The following is a 19,403-nucleotide window of genomic DNA, read 5'->3' as shown; positions in this document are numbered from 1 at the left end:
ATAATACAAGGAAGCTCTGTTCAAAAATGGAACCCTTTTCAGATATAACCAAAAAATTATGTGAACTGCACTTGCGTAACTGCATCAGCTGGATTCACACCTACATTACACCCCAATCGAGAAACTGAAGGTGCAAAATATTCGTAAAATTACAGTTTCTGTGTTGTGCCCTGCCAGGGCTGGCTGCTGCTATCAACTATCTACTCGATATCATGTGTCAACATCTTTCAGCCGTCTGATTTCATCAGAGAGAAAATATGATTGCGCTCGTTGAATTGAAGAAGCATGTCGTTCCTGCAAGAGTTCAACATCTGTGCAGCGGAGCAGGATATATATCCAGGGGTTGAAACCTAAGGCGGTCATTATGCGGTAAGGGTCCATCCTGTTCAACAACAACGTGATTCGGATTAAAATCAAATTTATAAGGACTGCAAGAAACATAACCGGAGAGATGATATCAAGGCAGCAATGGCTGCAGGCCTATATTATTATCATCTAATTAAGATGGAATAATGTTAAGTAGTAGAAAGGCACACCTCATCCAAGTTAATCTGGTATGGTTTCACAAAATCTTCAAACATAATCGGTGACAATCCTTTTATTCTTTCTTCTACTTCCTGTGAAAGAAACAGTGAGAATTAGAGCAGATAGTGATATGCAGAGAAGAACTGAGGCACTCGCGTAGTCAAGGGAAATAATTTTGTAATTGTCATCAGTGAAAAAGGACCATATCTTACCAATCCAGTTATCCTTGAACGTTCGACCAGTTCTTGGGTTATGATATCTAATATGTGCCGGTTCTCCCTCAGGCCCTTCATAGCAAGTTCTTCAGTCTCATCAATGTACTGTTGTAACAATGAATCCATTATCACATTACTACTATAAGTAGGTCGAACAATTAAGTTTGTAACCTATATGTGAGCTAAAAAACGATAGTGCGACAAGTGTTGTAGTAGGCAGCAGTCGTAAAGCAACACATTGCATATAGTTTTCATACGACCAAATTAAATATTCCAAGGCTTAGTGAAGTTACCCTTGTTAACTCCCTTGTGAAAAGCTCAGAAACTTCAACTGACATTTTTGCAGGGACTACATGAGGGTCATCCCACTAATACGAAGAAAGTAAGAAAATTATTGTTAGAGAATAAACATTTAAATTAAAAGAGCCACAACATATACTTTGTATTTCACCATTATGAAGTAAATTATACCCTGTATCTTATAATTTCACCATCTGAGTTATCTGGTCGATCAACGAGCCCAATTCTTCTTGTCAATGCAGTGAGCCCTAGCCTGGGATTTCTTGGGCTAATTACCATTTCTCGAGCAATCTGAAAGAGACGCAGTAACAATACATCAGCAATGCAATCACCATATACAACACTTGCAATGGTGAAGACAATAATGAATTTCCTATTTCTCCTTTCCACTACGGAGTTGGGTAAATAGTTGATGGTAAGGTTCAGCACCCATTCATGTTACCTTGGTAATTTTCTCGAGATCATCTCTTCCTCCATCAGTAATGTCATCACCATATACAATGCGCTCAGCACAACGCCCACCATGAGCAACCACCATTTGCATTTGCAGGTACCCAAAGGTGGTATAACCCTGATCTACCGTGTCTTCCCTAGGATAAAAGACAGACACAGCAGTCTCCTGCTCAAGCAGACAAACAGTTGAAATCCATTAGATACATATCCAAATAAAAAAGTTATGTCCACATATTACACAATACCTTTCCACCAGGTAGCAGCTGAGAAAATGCATGCCAGTCGAATCGAGGAAATAAGTGAGCTAATAGTATGTGACCAGCTTCATGCACTGCCAAAAGCCTCCTCTTTTCTAGAGATACCTATAGAAGTGTTTGGGTAATATCACAGATATGAAAGAAAATATATAAAATAGCAGTCTTCAATACTCTAAAGAAGCCGTACACTTTGTTCACATTTCTGCTGCTCTTCTTCTGTGAGTAGCACACCCATCCCCTCAAGTAGCTGCTTGTCCAAGACATCAACAATATCCTGTTGATAGATCTTCAAGTGTCCTTTCCTGACCTGCTTACACATATAACATTCAATAAGAAAAAATCTTACATCAAGGATCAAATAATTGCTAATAAAGCCTACAAAGCTAGTGGGCAAATTTGACATTAAATTCTGACGTGATCTATAATATGGGCGATGGGCACTGCATATTCTGTGACTTGATAATTGTAGTATGAGAATTGATTTGGATGCTTTACTAAAGTAATGAGTGATCTCAAACGTCAAATGCACTTGCAGTATAGCAACCAACAATAGAAAGAAAACCCAGACACAAAATGTGGTAGCTTTCAAGCTCGGGATGAATTAAGTAAACAAAACATGAAAAAGTATATACAAAATCCATTCATATCAACATCTTACCATGATCTGGACAAACATGGAAAGGTATAAACTATATAGAAAATCATCTTTGGCAAGTAGCATTTCAAACATAAAGAAGACTAAAGATAGATAAAGAGAAAGAATATATAGAAGTAGAACAATAACCTTTCTGCACAACCCCTAACTCAAAAAGGACAAAAGTCAAATTCAAAGAACAGTGCTTTGTATTTATTTCCATGATTCATTTCAGGGTTCATTGTGCGTAAGCCATATGAGTGAAGGCAACTCACAAGAAAACAGCCAAAAACACCGAATACATGTGCACTAGTAAATATCATAAGAAATAAACTTACAGACATTATTCCTGCTTCATTGACTAGATTTCGTATATCTGCTCCAGAGTAACCGACAGTGCGAAAGACGACCTACAGAGATGGTGAAAGAGTAACAAGAATTACATTTGAGCATGACTCATATACTTGATTGGGAAGTTCCTTCTAACCAATCAGTGATAAGAAAAAAGAAGAATCATACTTAAAAATGAGAATGCATTAAGCAGAAGCAACCTTTTCGAAATCAACATCTTCAGCAAGTTTTTTCCCAGCACTATGAACACCAAAGATTTGCACTCGTTGCTTTGCATCAGGTAGACCAATATGTACACGGCGGTCAATACGTCCAGCACGAACAAATTCTAAATCCAATTCATCTGGTCTATTAGTAGCACATATGAAAATAACAGCTTGCCGCAATGAAAATCTATCAACACCAGTTCTTTCTTTCCTGCAAACAATTTACTTATTCGTCATGCTTAAGAAACAGTAAAACTATGCCAATAAGAATAAAATAAGAGTGAATGACACTGAAAAAATTATAAATATAAAATATGAGCAGCAGTTTTAGATTCATAATAGACAAAAATCATTGGCCATATATGGCCTTAGAGGATGAGTATTGTTCCGAGACGACTCCTGTGTTCCAGGCAAATAGTCAGAGGTGATACTAAGTTAACAACAGTAGGGAGTAATAATGAAGGGAGATCATGATTTAGTAGAGACCTCTTGATTCTCACATTGTTTTGCCCCAGATCATTAATCATTTGAACACTTTACATTTTATATGGCAGGCTTACTGAAAATAGTGCTTGAAAGGAAATTAAATATTTGAATTATCAAGCATTTTTGAGTTGCCATGTCACACTGGGATCATGTATTACATATCTACATTTAACAAGAGGATTGAAATTGTCATATAAATATAATTGCAAAAACCATGAATTATCCAATTGCTTCCTATAACATTGACTATCAAAACAATCTAACCAAAAGCCATCAATATTTTGCCCTTCCATTTTCCTTCCACAGGCTCTCCAAACTAGCCTAGGGCATGCATGTTGCAGAACAAGGACCAATTGTGGCAAACTCTAAGCATATTGCATAATTTATGACAACATGTTACCCACACCATTTTGTTCTTTTATTCTAGCTATCTTGACTGAAAAAAGAAATTTTGTTATAGTCTTTGAAGTAGACATAAGAATCATTCTTTGTTGGGCAGCCAGACAAATTGTAGCATGAAATACTTGCTATTCTACTAACTCTTCCATTATTAACAGAAAATACATTAATAAGATGCAGAGAGAGTGGTGAGTGAGATTGATTCACTAGAATCCAAGGACTAGACCATATACCAACAGTAACCATGCCAATGAACTTTATGTACTTAGTATGCACATATTTATCACTTACTCTCCATCAAGCTGAGCAATTAGTGCTTCAAATGTTGCTCTTCTTCGTGGATCCTTCTTAGCATGTCTTCCGGCAATAGCATCTATCTCATCCACAAATACAAAAGAAGGAGCCTACAAAAAGGAGAGTGTCATAATGCACACTGTCTTCCAAAAACCAGCATGAGCTCATTGAATATTCTGTTAGCATGCCAGACCAGGCCCTAAAAGTTTTCCAAGGTAGTGCAAGATGACATGATTTAATGATTGAGGACAAAGACAGAGAATTCTAAGAGTAGTTCCAAGTGAAGATGTGGTTCCCTTCATGATTTAGTTGGAGATTCTTTGCTCCTCAAGGAATTCCGCAGAAGTAGCGCACAAAAGTAACATGACATAAAGTAGATTACAAAACTGAAAGCAAATTTCAAACAAGACTAGACCTGATCCTTTAGTTTTCATCCCTGGAAACTATAGAACAATATGCATTCATCATAATACAATCTAATATTTTTCTTGTTAAAAATGTACAATTTGCTCCATCTAATTATCGGAATACATACAGAACACTCAACCCATCTGTTATTCCTTTTAATTTATGGAAAGCTAAAACATTTAAATTTTGAATCCTGAAGCAATGATAGCAAAGCCACCCAAAAAATCTTGTTGAGCAGGTGTTCAGTGAAACTTATCTTTATACTGATACTATTACTCACGGTTAGTATCTCACAATATACAACAGAATGAGAGGATAGACAGACACTTACATTTCTTCTTGCTATTGAGAACAACTGATTGATTCTTGTAGCACCACTCTTCTCACTATCAGTAAATTCTGCACCAGAAGCAAAAACAAAGGGAAGTCCACTTTCCTTAGCCAGTGTCCTTGCAAACAGCGTTTTCCCTGTTCCTGGGGGTCCAGATAAAAGCACACCCTGCACGACAGCATAAACTACACCTTTAGTGTCTAATTCATGTTTCAGATATACTGTTTAATCATCTTTGAGATATTGTTAACTTACTCGAACAAATGCCACATCCTTTTCATAATATTGCATGGGATTTCCCATATATACCATCAATTCGTCCAGAAGATCCCAGACATCTCCTCCTAATACTACACTTTTGTACATGGATTTAGCTTCGCCAACTTCACCAACTGGCTGAGTAAAATGAAAAATATGTCACACATTACTCGGAAACTGGAAAAACCAAAGATTCACAAAATTAAAAAGAAGAATGAGCTCTCACCAACATGAAGTTTTCAGCATATGCCATATCAAAAAGCTGATTATATTTCTTATAAAGAAATCTATTTGTTGTAATATGAAGAAGCATCAGAGATTCCCTGATGAACCATAAGATTAGTATTCCAGGCAACAGTGCAAATACAACTTTCATAAAATAATGGATCTGCCGTTTCTGCAGAAGATCTACTTCAACTCCAGAACCTGATATCGCCTCAAACAAAAAGGGATCAAGCGGGATATCAACCTAAGACACATGATCAATAAATAAGCAAGTGTCCAGCCAAAGGAGAAAACCACTGTCAGAACATAAAGATGACACTATACTCACAATATATTCTAAAGGGAACCCTTCTTTCATGGTCACATACAACCGTTTTAGATCCTCTGTAAAGACGACTGCATCAACCTGAAAAAATGTGTATAAGTGTGTGTGTGTATATATATGTTGCACTAAGAATAATATGGCATATTTTGAACATTTTGAATCTTAGAATAGTGCCTTCTGAAATTTATGATTTTGATTTCTCTGTGATCAAGAACCATGCCAAATATGGTACAGTGACCGTGCCTCCATTTTACAACAACTATGTAAGGGACTTCCAATTAAAGGAATATATTGAAACATATGTGCTACCTGGCAGCATTATGCAAGGGATTTCATTTTGAGACTTTCAAAGCCACAATTAAAAGCCTATCCACAATGACTGTGCTCAGGATCTTACCGAATAATATAATCAGTCTGAATGATGGCACCATATTTACATATTGGGAGATTCCAACAAATCATGCATTAACGAGAAGGAAGAACAAAGGTATAATTGTACCTCAGAGGAATCAAGTTTTTGTAGGAAATAAGTGTAAGGAAGTTTTGGACGGTAGCGCCACCATCTTTTGGAGATCCACAACGCCCTTGTTCCTTGTTGGTTTTGGGCCTTCTCAACTACATCCTTGCGAAGGCTGTCCTCAACCTCCTTCATGTCAAATTCCACCGCATACTTGGAGTTTAATGAATTTAGTTGCTCAGCTAACTTCTCCTTCTGAAGAATTTCTTTCCACACTGCAAGTCTATCACGCCATGTTCCTCCAGTTACTTGATTCCTACCTGTCAGAAACTCCAATTAGAAAGACCATGGAAAAACACAGGCAATAAAACACTTGTATGCATAGTAGTCAGATTATACAGCATAACTCGAATCCATGCAAAAAAGTAATCCTCCTACAAACAGCAATACAAGCTCAACAATATTCCTGGGACTGGCAATCTTTGAGTCTTAAACTGGAAAGCTAAAAACAGTTCAGCTGATGGTAAAATTGATTATCAAATCCTGGAACCTAGAGTAGAGGAAAATTTTAAACCATACCATATGAAACCCAATCTCCATGAAACAAAAGAAATCACAAGAAACAAACCTGATAGACCCAAATCTGCCTGGAGAACCTGTTTGTCCTCACTGTTCAATGCTGAGTCCTGTTCTATTACTTTTTTTATGTTTTCTTGGGCCTTTTCTGCATCATCCTCCCATGCGTTCTCCCCAACAAAAGAAGTATCATGTACAAGTGTCCCATCAATTCCTTCAACAAACCTTTTGAGTTTCATACCTCTGGGAGTAGCTTTCCTCCATAAACCTTGCTTAAATCTACATGATCGAGATAAGGTATTATTGAGCAAGAAGAAAACGGTCCACCAATTTCATCCGGACCAAAGCAAAATTTTTGAAATTTATGTAGTTGTCCAAAGAAACAATGTTTCTTTTCTTTTCCTTGTTATAAGTAAGATTCATCTCATAGTGTGTCATTTAGGCAATTAAAGAAAAGTTTCTGTGAAATGGATTTCAGGGTTCGGGAATTCCTCAAATCTAGCCATCACTTGCAACAGCTTCATTCGTAACCAACCATGTGCATGCCAAGAACTTCTGCTATTAGCTTAAATTCTTAATACATAAACCTATTGGAATTGTAGCACACTTCCTATTTCAAGCCAACCTTAGAAGCTTAGAAAACTTGTGCAATGTTCCTTGTGATACAATCAGCAACCAAGGATTGAAGGAATAGTTCAGAAATTAAATAAAATAATATAATCACATCATTTGATCACCTAGTGAATCCTTATAACTAAAAAAAAGATGGCATTGCCTCATTCGTTCTATATCACATTTCTAGCATCAAGTATTCAACATTACATGCTGATACGATTTTACTAGTTTCCCACCGATTAAGAATAACACGGAGAATAATACAAGAAGCAGTAAAAAGTTAGATGAGGACACCACTTACTTTTTCAAATTAGTGGGTGTAGGCTCAGGAATTAATGCTTCCATGTACGCCTCAGCCAACTCCCTCTTCTCACGCTCAACAATAGGAGCTCGGACTGCTTTAAATATGCTTCGAAAGGAAAAAACAGCCACAAATACATATAACAGTAAAGCACCCAATCTTCTTGAATCCCAATTCTTTAAATCCTGAAAAACATAAAATCACTAGAATACTGAAACACATACACATACCCAATAAAGACTGGAATTGCAGCGCTAATTGCTAAACATTACTTCAACCCATCTTCATAGCTTATAGCACTAAAAATCATACCTTCCAACTTTCCATTTTATTCCAATTGATAAACTGAGGCAGCAGCTCAGAGTTCACACGCTCGACCTGTTCCTGCGTCTTCTGCGCCAAGTCCTTCGCCCTACCCGAATACTCATCTACTCGAACCTTCAAATCAAACCCGGTTTCCCTCTTCACCGACTCCCCCAAATTCTCAAAAAACCGCTGAGAACCGCGGCGAATGGACTGAGAAAGCCGCAGCCAGGAGAAACCATCTGGATCACTTGAAGAAGACGAAGAGGCTGAAACTATAAACCTCTTCCGCCGTGAAATTTTGAGCCTGTAATTTCCGTAAGGGGCGGAAAATGGGGCGGAGTGAAGAGCTGTTGGTCTCCATTGAACTGTGGCTATTTCCATAGCAAGAGAAAATCTCTCTTTTACAACTTAAGATATGTTTGATTTTGGAATTGCAGCTGAAATTTCTTCTTGTTTGCAGCAGTTCTCAGCTGCATTGAGCTATTGGCATATCGACACAAGGGAGAAGAAGAAGAAGCACCAGCTTGGGTTTTGCAAGGTTTTCTGATTTTATCTGTAAATTTTAAAAGCGCCAATTAGATTGTTATTTTAATACCTCTCATGTTGTTTTAATTATAAATAGACCCCCTGTATTCCATCTTGCTAGCATATTTGGCATCGTTGAATTTATTTATAATTAGTAGGAGTAGTACTATAATTGTGGAGTACTACATTTTCCTTTCAACGAATTCGCAACATGTATTCTCAACTTCAATTTATTCGTTGTACAGCCCAATTTTTTATCAATGTATATTATTACTACTATAACAAACAATAACAATAGAATAAAATCCATGGTAATTTTAGTTATTATATGACTATTTGTCCATAGGATTATATTAAAATGACAATCACAGTTAAAATGACAATGTCCCACCAATGAGAACCTCTAGAGTTAGGAGCAGGTTCAACATTAGCCTACAATGTGGCAGGCTTGCTTGCGTATACTAGACTGCTTGATTATTTCTGATTTCATATTGCAGATTGCTTGGAATCTTATGCCGAGTTGATTGTCTATGTATCACAGATTGCTTGCCTAGGTTGTCATTTTAATTATGGTGCTATCATAGTGCTCTGATTTTGTATCACAGATTGCTTGGAACTGAATTATTTGCCTACGTAAGTTGTCATTTTAACTATGGTGTCATCATATATTCCCCTCCATAGGATGCATGGATGATTTCAAGTGAATAACAAGGATGAATTTTACCGAAACTACGTTAGTAGTCGTTCTTTAACTCTCGTGTGACAAAATCTCGTGTGACAAAATTAGTCTTCATTTCTTAGCTAAACTGCGAGTAACACAAAATTTATCTTGAAATTACTAACAAAGCATATACATCAAACTTTTTTTTTCTTGGCATTGATACGACTATTATTTGCTATAGATAAACCACTTATCAAAATTGACTAAACAAAAATAAATTAAAACTGAAGCTATAAACTTTAAAAATTCAGAAAAAGGTTGCATAACATTTTACAAAAGAGTAATGGGTTTGACAGATGGTATAGTATTGAACACTACAAGACATGTGTTAATTACTAGAATGTCTGGATTCGAGACACTTTCTCCCAGTCAGTTGCAAAGAAAAAAGAATAGCCCGATCTTTAATGATAAGTTAAGCTATAAATAAAGTATCATTTCTAATCAAAACTACATAAATTACCAAGACTCGTTCACATCTGCTGTCTAAAGATTGTGTTTTTGCACACCGATGAGAAAGAACAAAACTCATAATTGGAACAAAAAGAGCAAACTAAAACTCATCCAGCCGACGCAAACCATAATATACAGCTTTCCTTAGAAGAGGATGAACTTCTTGTGTCAAAACCTCGGCGTCTAATTTCTCAGCAAGCGGCCAAATCTGGGTACACAACAATAAGAAATATGAAATCACTAAAAGACACAATAGTATACGCATGAACCAAGAGCTTAGAGCAATCCTGAGATCTAAATACACCGTTGCTACACCAACATTAATTTCATTAAAACATGCTTATCTTGTTCAATATTTGCATTATGCACCGAATATAACTGAAGAAAATCCAGAAATTGATAAAAAAGAAGGAAAACAATATATAAGTATATATTGGTTAACTTTTACTGGGTTTTTATATGTTATCATCCATTGCAGTTTCATATTTGTATCTGTTGGATGGTAACTCGTCATTGCCATTTTGTGTTCAAGTAAAGTTCATATCCTTATCATATCATGTCATTATCAATTTGAAACAAAATTGACATCTCTTATAGTAATCAACTTTAGATAGCAATGACATACTTTTGAACCACGGAAAAGAATCATACAAACAGCAAAGAAAACTTGGAGAAAGTATAGGAACTTACTTCTGAAGCAAATTGACGTGTAAAGGCCTTCACATAACCCAAGGTTGATAAACACCACTGTTCCTTTTCACCAACATTATAACCATTTACAGTGCTTCCTCCGTTCAGATCACTGCAAACATGATGTTACAACAATGCACCCGAAACCAACAATGAGTAGAAGTCCAAGTTAAAATACCAAATCATGTCCACACAATAGGACCTTGGAAAGTTTAAGACAACACACCTTTTTTCAGATTTACCACCCTCTTTATCTAATTCCATTGCCGTAGTGTCTTCATTTTCAATAGCCATTTCATCTGCCTCAACAGAAGATGGGTGCAAGGAACCATCCGTATCTTGGAGCGGTTCCGCCAATACCTCAGAGAAGCTTTTATACAAACATAAAAACAATCCCTGCAGACTCCAAAGCAATTATAAATCAATTGAAGGTTGATGCTCTACATTATAGACCATAATCAAGACAATTTCCAGACATGGCATATCATGAAAATTTTAAACAATACCCTCCAACTGGATATTTACTATATACCTCAATTTCATCCACGGCTCGTGCAAGAAGGGCTTCTTTTGCTTCTAATGATTCCTGAGTAGAAAGCTCCTCCTGTTTTGTTCTTTCAACATTTGCATTCAATCGCTTCATTTTTACAGGATTTTCAGCAAGAACTGGTTCACCATCCACAAGAGTAAGAGTAAGCTTTGACTTAGCATCCTCTAATTCAGCTTGAGCTTTAGATGCAGCTTCAGCAGCCAATACAACACTCTTCTTGAGGGATGATACCTCTTTTCTTAAATCAGTAATACGATTGAATGTCTTCGTAAGAGCATTTCTCAGTATCTGTAGATGAAAAGAAGGTTAAACAGAAAAAGTAATAAAGAGATCAAGGCAACCACACCGTCTCCCTCATATATTTGATTTGCTGCATAAACTTAGAATAAAGGATGTGGTTCACAAAGGATCTCATTGTGCGTGTTAGAAGTGTTACCTCCCACAAACGATCAGAAACGTGAAACTGATCAACATTTGATGGCAAGAAAACCCATCTCACAATAGCCACATTAGATACAAGACGATATCCCATCATTCTGTCGATCGCCACAGCAGTCATTTGAGCATTGTTCTTCCAGAATGAACTCACTTCAGAAATCAGCATAACTTGCCTATCTTGATCCGGACAAATCCTTGAAATAATTTGGCCATACCTCTCCAATACAGTAATCAAATGGGTAAAACTTTTTGAACCAATATTGAGAAGGGTCTGAACAACCACCCTGAGAGTAACATCCAGACCATGAGTTGAGAGCACATGATCATCAATCCATGAAATAATTTCGCGGGTAGTCACTCGTTCTTTAACCATGCCGCTGAGTTCTGAAGAGAGGCCGCGCTCGGTTTGATCTCCATCTTCAGCACTGTATATGAAATTTGTCGTACCTTTCGGGGGAAGCAACTCCTCCAGAGCAGGGGCACTCTCTATGCTCTATACGAATGCAGATAAACACAAATTACTTGAATCAATATTGAAAACTATAGTAATATGGTCCAAATGTTGTATACTTGTATTCACATGTATTTACTAATACTAGTTTAGTTCAAAAGCATTTGGTTGTAGCAACATCAAATTTACAACAAAGATAAACATTTAAAAGTGAAGGAGTAGGATGTAAGAAACACTATCTAACTTCCACTGTGCAGATCCAGTAGCAACAAGCTAACTGATTCTGAAAGAAGCAAAGTTACACCATCACAAGAAAGACTTGTGTATCATCTGACATGCAACAAGGGGTCTGCCTAATATCTTTTGATATTATACAAATTTTTTAGAATTTCACGTGAAAACTTACACATGTTCGCAAATGATCTGTCACATAAGATTCAGTGACTAAATTCTGGAGGCTGGTAAAAAATGACAACAAGAATGTAATTTATGAAAAAACAAATTTACCTGCTTGATTTTGTCCCAATATGATAGGCGCACTTCCCTTTCCAAAACCTCCTGGACAAACACTCGCTGTGGGGCCCATTTTGGAAGGTCCAAGACGTAAGCCCATTCTTCCCATGGCCAAATGAATTGAAAATTTGATCTGAAACACACAAAAAAAGTCAGAAGAAAAGTACTCAAGACTGATGACTAAATACAAGTTTGTCCCCCTTCAATGAAAAAAATGAGCTGGGGTTCATAAAACAGCTGATTCAAGAGGACACATCTTACTGCTTAGAAACTGATATATGAACTATATACTATAGCAAACTGACACTTGGAAAAATTGAGGTGTAAAATACTAAATAAAACTAAGAAAACATTGACCGTTCCCTAAGATGTCAGAGATTTCACATTGGGGGAGCACTTAGAAACAGGCAAACAATCAATTAACCTGCCAGAATAGTTCCTGATGATGCTAACAGTAAGCAAGTGAAAGATTCAAATTGAATTCCAGTAATTAAAACATTTAGCCATTCTGGTCAAAAATATATCCATCAGTGGAATCCAGATGCTTTCAGAACCAATAAATCATGTCAATACTTGTCTATGATGCCTAATTAAAGATATCAGTGTGAGGTCCACAAGAATGTGTAAAGTAAGCAGTTGCTACAACTGTGGACTTTATAATGCGGAGATCCGAGATATTGTGAATATTAACTTACAGGTGGTGTGAAAACCAAAGGATCAGCCGAGTCCGGCACTCCATGTCTAGTTCAGAAATTTTATCAAAAAGTGATCGAACAGCCCCGGCCACAACTGCTGGGAAGGCACCAGGAAGAGCCTGGAAAAATCTTGCACTAAGAACTGAGATATCCTTGATAGCTAGTAGTATAGACTATAGTTGCAAATTATGCTTTACAAGACAAAGTTGGCTGTCATGGGCAATAGAATCAGAAGTATATAACCATACCTTGCATAGGTCCATAATGACCAATGTATAATAAATTGGCCTAAAAGGAGGTTGAGGCAGTAAGAGAATCTGCACGTAAGAGATAAACATTAAAAAGCAATACCCTATCTCGTTGGAAAGTTGATATTGGTTAAGGTAAGGCACACTCCACCAAACCCTACCCAACCCCTACCTAAAATTACTGCTAGTAATTAGTAAAAGGTATTTTCCAACTGTTTCCATTACTTACAGAGCTATTACAAATTTACAAAAAAAAATTGTACTCTTCTCAGGAGTGATGGCAATTGAAGTTAACACCAAGACAATCTTCAATTTAATACCAAATCTAAGAGACTCCAGCTTAAGCTTTCTAATATTTGAGACCAAAAAAAGAAAATGACAGCGCCTGAACTCCCAAAAAACATGATCTGCAGCCATATGATTATATAAACATAGCTATAACTCAAAACCCAATGTTTACAAATTTCCAACCAGGTTTGGCAGGAATAAATTATGGCCTAATTTCAAACATCAAATTCAACATAGAGCAACCCAAAGTAAATAAAATGATGCACCATTAATTTGTACCTGAGAGAATATTGTCTCAGCCATAAGGTACTCGTACCGGAAGGGAACGGGCAGGCCAACCATGGATGAAGCACACTCCTTTCGACTAGCTTTGCAGAAACAAGGAAAGAAATTAAAATAAAAGAATAAGGATACTTGAACAATCACGTCTGAGTAGTGAGTACAATGAATAGAAGTGTTCGGCCAGAAATATTTCTCTGTTGTTTTTCTAACACTACTACATAAGTTAGATGAAATCAAAAGAATATATGACCTACTCTCTATCTTCTATATACTGACAAACTTATTATCATAGAACATGCTCCTAGCTTCCGTAACAAACACAGATAGTTCAAAGTCATTATACTGACTTCCAGAACTGCAGAAAAATGAAGGTATTTTCCAAATACATGTGTTGGATGTGATCCTACCAAGTCTCCATCCTAATTTGCTAAATTAGTACTCAACAGTACAATTACAAATAATATACACAACGAGTTCAAACAGGCTACTAACCATCCATTTAAAAAATACAGAACATCCAGTAAATACTCTTCCACGACAAAACGATCTATCGGTTGCAAGTCCTGCAAAGAAAACGAACACAAGGGTACAAACCGCTAATAAGGTAACAGGGATGAAAAAAGAATTATATGCAACTGATCGGCATCTAGGAAGTAAATACAACTCAAGAATCAAGTTCTCATTCTATTTTGAAAACAACGCTATAAACAGACATGTTTTATGCTCATAAATACATATGCCGTTCAAAAATTTACTTATCATTCTACAACGAAAATAGATTGTAGAGACCAAGAATTACATTTAGCATCAGGTACTAACATCATGATATTGTCAATTTACCATTAAAAGGGAAAAGAGAAAATGAATAATATAAGTCCAAATGACGGAAACTCGGCTATAGGAGATAAGGTATTTAAACTCATCATTTAACAGTTACTATGTTGAAGTTTCCTGAAATTCAGTTTTCTAAACCATATTTCATGATTAAGCTAAGTGTGCTAAATTCTTCTGCATTTGGTGAAGGTTTTAGCCCAAGAAGAAGGGGATGTTGATTATTAAAGAAAAGGGGGTCCTCTTCAAGCTAAAAAAATGACCTTCAAAAAGAATAAATCAAATCTTAAAGGGTAGCATGACGTAGAAAATTCAATGGATATATAGAGAAACTATATCAACCACAGTATAATGCATGCACAAAAAAAGGATAACACGTGCAAATAGGTGGGCCATTCAAATGTCAGTATAGTCCAGTAAAATTACCTCAAATTTACTAGCAGGAAAGATATTAAGTCTCCTAATGCGCTGAGGATACTTCAATTCAGCTTCATGCTTTTGTTTTCCATATGTGATGCTCGTAGCTGAAGCCGGAGGTTCCGGAAGCTCAGGGCAGTTCAAGGAACCAAAGTCATGAGATTTCCCAGCTACTAGTTGTGGTTCAAATGGAAGATGCGGTCTAGGAACTAAAAAGGAATATCATTCAGAAAATAATCTGTGTGTATGCACGCACTCAATCTTAAGAAATTGTATGGTTTAAGGCTAACTATATAATGCTCAACAGATCAAACATGTGCAAACAAACCAAAGCCACAGTCATGCTTGAAGAACAATTTGAATTGAAGCTCATTTGCTTCTTAGATTTCAGTGCTTCCTCATAGACACTATCACATGAATCTACTCTACACAACTATCAATAATCCAAGAATGAAAATGAAGGTTATATAGTACTCCCTCCGTCCCAGTATAAGAGTCTTGTTTTGCCATTTCCGTCCGTCCCAGTTTAAGAGTCCCATTTAGAATTTACCATATTTGGACATAAAATTTAACCTCATTGTTGATGAAATTTACTCTCAAATGCCATTACTTTCATAAAAATAAAACAAAACAAAATCCAAAACATACAAAGAGTCAAAAGGGTCCGACTTTCCACTACCTCACTTCAATTATTACATACTCCAACAACCACTACCTCACTTCAACTATTACACACTCCAACAATTTCTTAAAACCCGTGCCCTAACTAAATTGCACTCCTAAACTGGGCCGGAGGGAGTATAATAGTTGCTTAGTAGAAGCATATACAACCAAAGGAAAGCCACGCCAGCATGCCTAACAGAACTTAAATTGAAGTCCACAGTGTCACTTGCTACTTATATTTCAGTTACTGTTGGTGCTTCCTGATGGACACAAGAAAACCTTACATTTTGCAAAATAAGTTGTCTGGTGTTCATATATACATTGAAAATGTTGACTATATGAATGTTGAGATCTTTGATTCTTTAAATGGGATTGTCCTTGCAATTTAAATTCCACTTACAAAAGATCAAGTAAACCAGGTTGAAAGACACAACATACTATCAATCTCAACTTATTAATGAACCAAAGGAGAAATGGATAATTCATGGTTGTACAAATGGAAGAAAGTCACTTATATTAAATGCTCTAAATATGTGAAGATGTTCTATCAACTATCAAGATCAGACATAGGTTGCCAAAACAAATAAGTATATCTGAGTACAGATATAAAATTGATGTATCATGTGTGCATCCCAAATAGAGCACAGCAAGAAGCATGATGAAATAAAGAAAACAATTAGATTCAGAAACAGTACCACTATCCAGCTTCCAGGCCTTGCTAGAGAGATCCTGAATCCGGCTCCAAAGATCCTCCAGGAAATCCTAAAAGACACTCAGATTAACAACTGGAAACTCAACGGTGCGTAATATAAAGGGTGCCCACATCCTCCTTCACATATCTTATAGGTTACGTGCAAAATTCAAAGAAAGAGAAAGAGCACATGAATACATCATGTTGATACAAAACAAAGAGATAGGTGGCATACTTTTCCACCATCATCCTGACTTCTATCTTCAATATGCTCAAAAGCAGAGCAGCCAGCATCAGAAACATGCCGTCTTATACTCATGTAGGCTTGTATCCCTACCATGACCCTGTCGATCTCCTCAGGGACTTGCTGGCAATAAAAAAAAACTTGTATGATCATCTCGAAAAGGTCAGCCAAACTAGGGCACCTTAGCCCTGTATTATTTTTATCATTTTCACTAAATAATTGAAACCAAATAACCAGAGAATCATCATCAAGTGGAACAAAAGTTAAAGTTACCTCAACAAGTTCTGCTCCACCCCAAGGGAGACAAGACAAGATACAAATTATATAGAAGTCCGCACAAGCTTGGCACGAGGGATTTCCCTTGTCTTCATCTACAGTAGTAGCAGCTGAAGACAGCAGTGTTTCAAACAAAACAACTAAGGAACTCGGTTGGAGAACTTTGCTGCACATCTGTACAACGGATCAGTTCATAATCACAATAGCATAAACTTCATAATTACATGAAATGCAGAGACATGTGTCTTTTAAACAAAGTGTGGAAGTGAGTCTTTTCATTAGCTTCTTAGTCAGCAACAGATAAGTGAGGATCAAAGAATTTTACGACTAACACATACCAAGGCAGTCAAAAAGCGCATGAGTATGCGGATCCTGTTACAACTTCCACTATCTAAAGCGGCCTGCCAGAAAACAATGATGATATATCAGTATATAGTAAAGAACAATCAACAGATTTTTGTCTAAGTCAACATGTCTTATAAATGTAGTCTATAATTTGGTTGTTACCTGTAAATTTCCATGTGTGTCCTCCAAAATTCTCTTGATGGAATCTTCATCTTCCAAATTTACCAGACCAACCTACAATAGTAGGAGAATCTATATATAAGTATACTGAAAAGGTTCTTATCAATGAGAAAGATCACAAAAACATTATGCTACGTCCAGACAAAGCGCATATTCACTCAGATTCAGTAACATACTACAGCGTACAGTCTAATGAGAATGAGAATTCAGAAATAACCTAGGAATCCCTATGGAGAGTCAGGTAAGCGCATATTTCAAATTTTAGAATACAATAAATAGCTTCTGGAAAAGAAATGTGTGGCAGACAGTGATCCTGATTTTCATTGAATATCTGTTGTTCAGCTATATGGTGTAATGGTGGATTGCTATCTTATTCTATTAAAGGGTACAAAACATAGATACAACGTTGAAGCCATATGAAATGGTTTCAAGAATATGCATCATCATGGTTTCCTTGAAATATAGTTGAAATAGATTACTTAAGGTCATCAAAGAAATTTGACTTAACCATAATAAGTACTCCATTTATCATGAAAAGAGAAAACAGTTGATAGATTCTTGAATCCATCCATCCATTCAATTTTCTAGTTGAGCATCACAGAGATAACTTCAAGCATCCATGTTCCAAAAAAGTAAAATTGATATATGCAGACTATTGACAAGTGTATATTACTAGTACTTATCAAAATAATACACGTATAAGACAATGAATAGGTAAACAGAACTTCAATCATACCAGTGTCCCATAGAGAGGTATCTTGTGAGGCAACTGTTCTGCACACTGGAGAAGGAACTGCCACAATACCATAAAAAAGCAAGAAGCTTGAGCATTCAGAATAATAAAAGGTAAACATGATATCTAAGCATGCTAGATTACTAGTACTTGATAACTTAGCAAAATTTCATCAAGACCCTTTCTTCCACTAACTTAGTTTAAAATTCAAAACCAAACTCCCTAGACCCAAAAGTATTTACACATAGTCAAAGGGAAAGAACATTGAGCAATAGGAATGGAAGCAAGCTCCTTACAGATAAAATTTCATCTTGGGAATGCGGCAGCTCACGGCGAACCACACCAAAGCAAGTTTCCTGTGGGGAAATATATGAAGATGAGCAAGTAGCAATTCTCGGCGAGATATATTAAAATTTTGAGAACTGGAGCATTGATGTAAATGCAAGTGTTGGCAGGCAACGAATAGCATAGTTCTAGGGTTACACCCCTGCAGACATTAAAAATTGAGCCAAAAAAAAAACAAAATTAGGGTTTAAGAGAAGAAATAAAGACTGACGAGTTGGTCTCTGTAATCGGTATTCCCGCCGTATTCAGCGCATTTCTCTCCGAGTCGAAGCACCAGGCTTCTCCAACTACTCATTCCGGCGGCGGAAGAAGGTCGGAAGAAAAGACGGTGGCGCGAGCTCAGTGGAGCTGGAGAAGGGTTTTTTTAAAGTTAGCGCAACGTTAAATTATATGGAGCGGTCGATATATTTGGGTACAGATTGAGCGTGCGATTTAGACATATTTTGTATTGTGAGAATAATTTGGACACCATTAAAAGATTAATGAAATTAAAGTATATAAATAATGAATTTAAGGTAGTACTATAAAATAGTATCAAAATATTAATAAGATAAGTATAATTGTTCCTATAATTATACCGGCGAACAAATTATATATTCAAAATAGTATATTTTAATTTTTAAAATAGTGAAATTGAACACGTTAAAAGGAATGGGAGGAATTGTGTAGATTTTGCAACTCATCCAAATCAACTTCCATTGAGAAAAAAATGTTGTTATAGTATTTTGTACTATCTGATAAAAATGTAAAAAATTTGTAGTAAGAGTTTATGGTACTAATTTAATTTATCATATACACGTATTTTTTGAAAAAAAATTACTCTTGATTTTTTTTAAAATAAGCAAATCAACATAAATTTACTCAGACTCGTGGCCTTTGGTCCGAACATTAATCAATCTACCAAG

General features: G+C 36.3%; 2 protein-coding genes across 2 annotated transcripts; both read right to left on the bottom strand.

Annotated features, from left to right (window-relative positions):
- Positions 1-17: 17 nt before the first annotated feature.
- Positions 18-8,475, bottom strand: LOC125193670 (ATP-dependent zinc metalloprotease FTSH 12, chloroplastic). The gene is made up of 19 exons (XM_048091511.1): positions 7,929-8,475; positions 7,617-7,801; positions 6,753-6,979; positions 6,167-6,444; positions 5,671-5,748; positions 5,344-5,586; positions 5,115-5,255; positions 4,860-5,027; positions 4,118-4,230; positions 2,936-3,152; positions 2,723-2,794; positions 1,938-2,057; positions 1,739-1,855; positions 1,483-1,659; positions 1,212-1,331; positions 1,034-1,108; positions 738-845; positions 537-617; positions 18-382 (listed from the first exon to the last, which is right to left on the bottom strand). The coding sequence occupies exons 1-19, from the start codon at positions 8,301-8,303 to the stop codon at positions 305-307; spliced, it is 2,973 nt and encodes a 990-aa protein (XP_047947468.1). The 5' UTR covers positions 8,304-8,475; the 3' UTR covers positions 18-304.
- A 939-nt stretch (positions 8,476-9,414) lies between these two features.
- On the bottom strand, positions 9,415-18,891 carry LOC125194455 (nuclear cap-binding protein subunit 1). The gene is made up of 19 exons (XM_048092681.1): positions 18,710-18,891; positions 18,450-18,509; positions 18,157-18,213; positions 17,403-17,474; positions 17,234-17,296; positions 16,893-17,069; positions 16,611-16,742; positions 16,380-16,446; positions 15,031-15,230; positions 14,266-14,336; positions 13,771-13,855; positions 13,204-13,272; positions 12,956-13,074; positions 12,255-12,393; positions 11,295-11,789; positions 10,841-11,146; positions 10,535-10,704; positions 10,309-10,420; positions 9,415-9,826 (listed from the first exon to the last, which is right to left on the bottom strand). The coding sequence occupies exons 1-19, from the start codon at positions 18,791-18,793 to the stop codon at positions 9,719-9,721; spliced, it is 2,586 nt and encodes an 861-aa protein (XP_047948638.1). The 5' UTR covers positions 18,794-18,891; the 3' UTR covers positions 9,415-9,718.
- Positions 18,892-19,403: the final 512 nt, after the last annotated feature.

Source organism: Salvia hispanica, chromosome 6 (genome assembly GCF_023119035.1).
Source record: "Salvia hispanica cultivar TCC Black 2014 chromosome 6, UniMelb_Shisp_WGS_1.0, whole genome shotgun sequence".
Taxonomy (NCBI): Eukaryota; Viridiplantae; Streptophyta; class Magnoliopsida; order Lamiales; family Lamiaceae; genus Salvia; species Salvia hispanica.
The sequence above is the reverse complement of the archived record's forward strand: the minus strand, read 5'-3'. Positions and strand labels throughout refer to the sequence as shown.